The 5,000-nt window shown below is 35.2% G+C and overlaps 1 protein-coding gene across 1 annotated transcript in view; it reads left to right on the forward strand.

Annotated features, from left to right (window-relative positions):
- LOC136837666 (prisilkin-39-like) overlaps positions 1–3,287 on the forward strand; it is a 13,395-nt gene extending 10,108 nt beyond the window's left edge. Inside the window, exon 3 of the mRNA XM_067102540.1 lies at positions 2,871–3,287. Within this exon, the coding sequence (XP_066958641.1) occupies positions 2,871–3,287 (417 nt within the window). The remainder of the gene's footprint in view (positions 1–2,870) is intronic.
- The last annotated feature ends 1,713 nt before the right edge of the window (positions 3,288–5,000 follow it).

The following is a 5,000-nucleotide window of genomic DNA, read 5'->3' on the forward strand; positions in this document are numbered from 1 at the left end:
TCTGTAGCTAACACAGTGGCTATAAGAAAGTGTCGTTGTAGTGTTCGGTAGTTGCTGTACAGGTAAAATGCTTGGCGTTTCATCGGTATGATAACTTTAGTATCTGTTTCGTTGTCCTTTAATAAAATGGTCAACAAAATAAGCATAGGAACATTCTGTAAATGGTAGAATAATTATAAAAGTAACTGACGTACTCTGTTGCAGTCACCAAAAAAAGAAGCATTTTGTTGTAAATCACAAATAAAATCGCAGTATGCACAGAATATAATGGTGAATTGCAGACTAATCAACATGATAAAAGTAACGATGATAATGTACTGTCCACATGCACCACTGATCAGTATCGAAGTACTGTCTAGCAATGGACGGTATTCTCGTTTATGCAGTGTAACCGTGTTTTATGAACTTTAAAAACTTCATAGAACGCTGTCAGATTACAACAAAGAATACCATAGACACACACACACTCACACTCACATACATACATACATACATATATATATACATATATATATATATATATATATATATATATATATATATATATATATATATATATATATATATATATATACAGTATATATATAATATATGTAGATATATATATATATATATATATATATATATATATATATATATATATATATATATATATATATAAATGTAGTTAACAGAATATAACCACAAGGTAAATAACATAAAAGTGATTACTCAGTAAAGAGGGGCGAAAAGAATAATGCTAATTTTGTGCACCTAAATATGAAATCGCAATGGATTGATTGGTGCCTTAGTAGTATAAGAAAAATATGTAAAAATGTTATTTCCATAAATCTGGAGTCTTTAATAATTCACCTAACAAATGAAAATGATATTATTCGTAATTTAAGGATAGGTCTGTACTTTTCTGATCCCTTTCAGAACAAAATGTTGGAATTGTTCTAAATTTATCCTACTCAGACATACAGAGAGAGAGAGAGAGAGAGAGAGAGAGAGAGAGAGAGAGAGAGAGAGAGAGAGAGAGAGAGATACTAGACTTGTATAATATGAAAGGTAAAATTTCATTGCTTAAGGTGAGAAATCTTGTTACTAAGATCTGAATGTGGAAAAATGAAATTGCTAAAAATATGACTATAATAGAAAATAATAATTCAATATAATGACGATTAGTGGATGCAAAAGCCTAAACCACGCACACCAACATGAAAGTGATTGAAGACTTGTGCAATCTGAGGGAATATACTCATGTTCACGCAATGTTCCCTCTGTCTTGATCAACGAAGTTGGAATATGATGCCAAAAAGATTACTGATCGAGGAGAACGACATGGGGGTAGCTTGATTAATCTGTAGAAGGACACGACGCCTGTCTGAGTTTAATTTGGTTTTCTTGCTCTACCAAGAAAAAACTTAATAAAGTTGTTGAATGTGTGTTTATTCTGCAGTCAAAAAATTAAAGATGAATAAAGATTAAGAAAACGATGTTTACTTAGAAGTACTTGATACGAAATAAGGAAAAGATATTATCTACCAGAATGCAGATATTTTCTGCATGTCTAAGCCGGACCTTTGTTACAGGGTGTGAAAGAAAGTAAAGGTCAGTTACAAAAAGTTAAATTGCTGAAGAAGTTTGAACATCGGCCGCCAAAAATCTCCATGTTTCGTATGTGAGTGATTGGTTACAGGCCACGTCTTTTTTCAGCGTTTTGGCTTCCCGAGCAAATGTAATTCCCCTGCGTCATATCCATTAATTCTCTGCCTCGATTTATTAATAGACATTATGTAAACTTCCCCCGCGTGTTAGCAGTATTTTCTTTTTGCGACCGCAACGCAATTACGAGTGAGAATATCGCCAGGCGGGGACATTTTTGCTAATTGTGCATCTATGAATAACGTATAGCAAGTAATAATAAATTTAATAACGATTAGAGACATTGACCATTAGGAAACCTTCACTTTTAAGGAAATACTGGAGATGCGGTGAGCCTATCGAAAGTTTTGATAACTGACAAATTGGATCAGAATATATTTGTAAATAAATCGTAATTCTTTTAGTTTCCGTAATATACGACCTCCAAAGGCAGGAACACCATCACACTTTCCCAGAGTCGCTTATAAAATGCGGAAGCACAAGAAACTCGGCACATTCTGCCTCCCAAGTGGCCACTGTGAACATCAACAAGCAATGACAAAGTTTCTGGTTTGTACATCTCATGGAATTTAAATATATTTGCCTATTGAAGACATTAGTCTTTACTAATATGACATAAAGATTAAGAAACTTAGAATCATAAATTTTTTGCTGAAGTAATCTTATAATTCGAATGAAATCTCATATATTTTTATTTCATGCTTGACTGTTAACATTTTGTAAGTAGAAATACACATTTAAAAGCATGCCAGAACGACATATATACACGCTGAAAGGCTTTAATTTCTCTCTCTCTCTCTCTCTCTCTCTCTCTCTCTCTCTCTCTCTCTCTCTCTCTCTCTCTCTCTCTTTACAATTTAAACTGTTGTTTTGTCAGGTTAATTATAGTTTGTAATTCACACCTCCTTTCTGAACAAATAGAAATGTTATTTGTGATATATAGCAAACTAAATTGGATTTCTGGTAATTATAACAAAATATGTTAATTACTTCTACCACTATTATAATCATTTACAAACACATGCATAAATTTATAGTAAATTACTACTTCGAGTATTAATCTACAATTTTTTTTTTTTTTTATAAAAGAACGATGAAACAGATACTGAACTTAGCACATCAGTGCAAATATAATAATTTTACCCGTGTAGCACGTGCTGACTTCAACAACTCTCTTCTTATATTCACTGCACATCATCTAAAACATCTGAATGAATTTCCAGGTAATTGTGCTCTTGGCGGCTTCTGCTTACGCTGCTGAGATTGAGAGGCGAGATGCGGAGCCAAGCTATGGCTCATATAGCCCTCCCTATAGCTATGGCCACGGGCATCCTTATGGGGTTCACCCCCCCTACAAGAGGCCTGCTGATCCAGAACCAGAGCCTGAGGCTTCCTACCCCACTGGACACTACCCCGTCTATCCTCCTCGTGGCCACTACCATGGAAAGAGATCTGCTGATCCAGAACCAGAGCCTGAGGCTTCCTACCCCGCTGGACACTACCCCATCTACCATCCTCATGACCACCACTACGTAAAGAGGTCTGCTGGGCTGTACCCTCCTGTTGAGCCTTCTTATGGCTCTGGCAATTATGGTTATCCTCACTCAGGCTATCAATACCCTCCATATTACTACGGTTAAGGTGGAACTTTACCAATAATATTCTTAACTATAAATATGGGTTGTCCATATTTATAGTTAAAAATTAAAATTATATTTAAAAACTATTATATTTATAGTTAAAGATTATTATAGTTAGTAATTTAAAACTAAATTATAACGGAATACATTTGACTCTTATCCCCCTTTCCTCTTCTGACCTGAGAAAATATAAGTCTATAAGTCATAAAAGTTAACACGTTTGTGGAAATAAAACCAATTTTTTTATGAATCAGTTGTTTTCCTTTTTGAATCTAGATGAAACTATTTATGCCAACATTGCTCTTTTTTACCTTTAATAATATATTGTTTTGACGTCAGTGTACTATAAGAAACTCAGCCTGCGGCTGTGTCCTACTATGGTTTAAAGAGTTTAAACCACATCGTTCTTCTCATGCAGTTATCATTTTGACGTCATATTCCTGCTTTGCTAAAGACAACAGGAACACGGCGTGAGCTTAACAAATGCAGCTGTTTTGGCAGCTCTATGATTATCCTAACCCCTGCGGTAAAACTCGACAGAATTAGCAAGCCTCAAATTGTCCAGCTCATTAGTTGCTTTACGACTGCCAAAAGTGGTTAAGGCTATGTGCATGCTTTAAATGTCATTGAACTGAATCTATAAAAACTGACAGAATCTTTTTTATTTTAGGGGTCTGGCAGTCTTTCTTATTAACCGCTGCTTGCCTAATTCTTCCGTTTTCATAACAGGTGGTAACAATATTTTTCACTTTATGCACGGAAATGTTGCTTTTCTCAACATGAAAAGCATTCTCTCTCTCTCTCTCTCTCTCTCTCTCTCTCTCTCTCTCTCTCTCTCTCTCTCTCTCTCTCTCTCTCTCTCTCTCTTCACGGCTTTTGCTTCACAGACGTCGCTGCAGGCTCAGCATCCTTCCTGTTTCTCTCTCAGAGCTACAGAGCCGTCACGGAGTCACTTAAAGTTTCGGTGCATATTCAGTACCACTGACATAACACTGTAAGTTCAGGAAAAACGATCAGCAGTTTCGGCAGTGTCCAAGTTTTGCTATGGACTGCAGTGGCCTGAAGGCCTCTGGCTTTAAAGATAACCGGAAACTGATTCACATATTAAAGTTTAACTGACCTTACATGAAAAATTATGTACGTAGCTTATTGTTCCATTCTAAAGGAATAAACTTGTGTATTTAATAAGGACGTTTCAAGGCAAGCAAGAAGAATTTGAGGGGGTTTGGAAATTAGTGGCATCCTAATGTATGGCTATTATTAGCAATAACAAATTCTTGTTGCATGTATGGGCATTCAGGGAATGAGCACATAGGTACTCAGTGATTTAAGTGTGAAAAAAAAGCCAATGATAGCTTCTTCAAACATCCAGTGATTAATGTTTATTCCTGAAGGTCAGGCGTTTATCGAAGCTGGAAAATATTTCCTTTCCGTATGGGTTGTTAATACCATATCATTTAGATTACCCTAAAATCATTGGTGACTATAATGACTGGTAAAAAACGTGATATAAGTGAGCAAAAAATTTAGACCACTAATAATGAAAATAAGGAGAGAGAGGAAGACTCTAACCACTTAAGCAAACCGTTATCATGTGGTTAACTAAAGTACAATAAGGACAAGAGCAAATTATTGATTTTCCTTTTAAATTTGAAACTCTCTTTATCATATGGCTTTACGTCTCGTTGTTTGATAATTTCCTAGTTTCTATCC

This window comes from Macrobrachium rosenbergii, chromosome 59, assembly GCF_040412425.1.
Source record: "Macrobrachium rosenbergii isolate ZJJX-2024 chromosome 59, ASM4041242v1, whole genome shotgun sequence".
Classification (NCBI taxonomy): Eukaryota; Metazoa; Arthropoda; class Malacostraca; order Decapoda; family Palaemonidae; genus Macrobrachium; species Macrobrachium rosenbergii.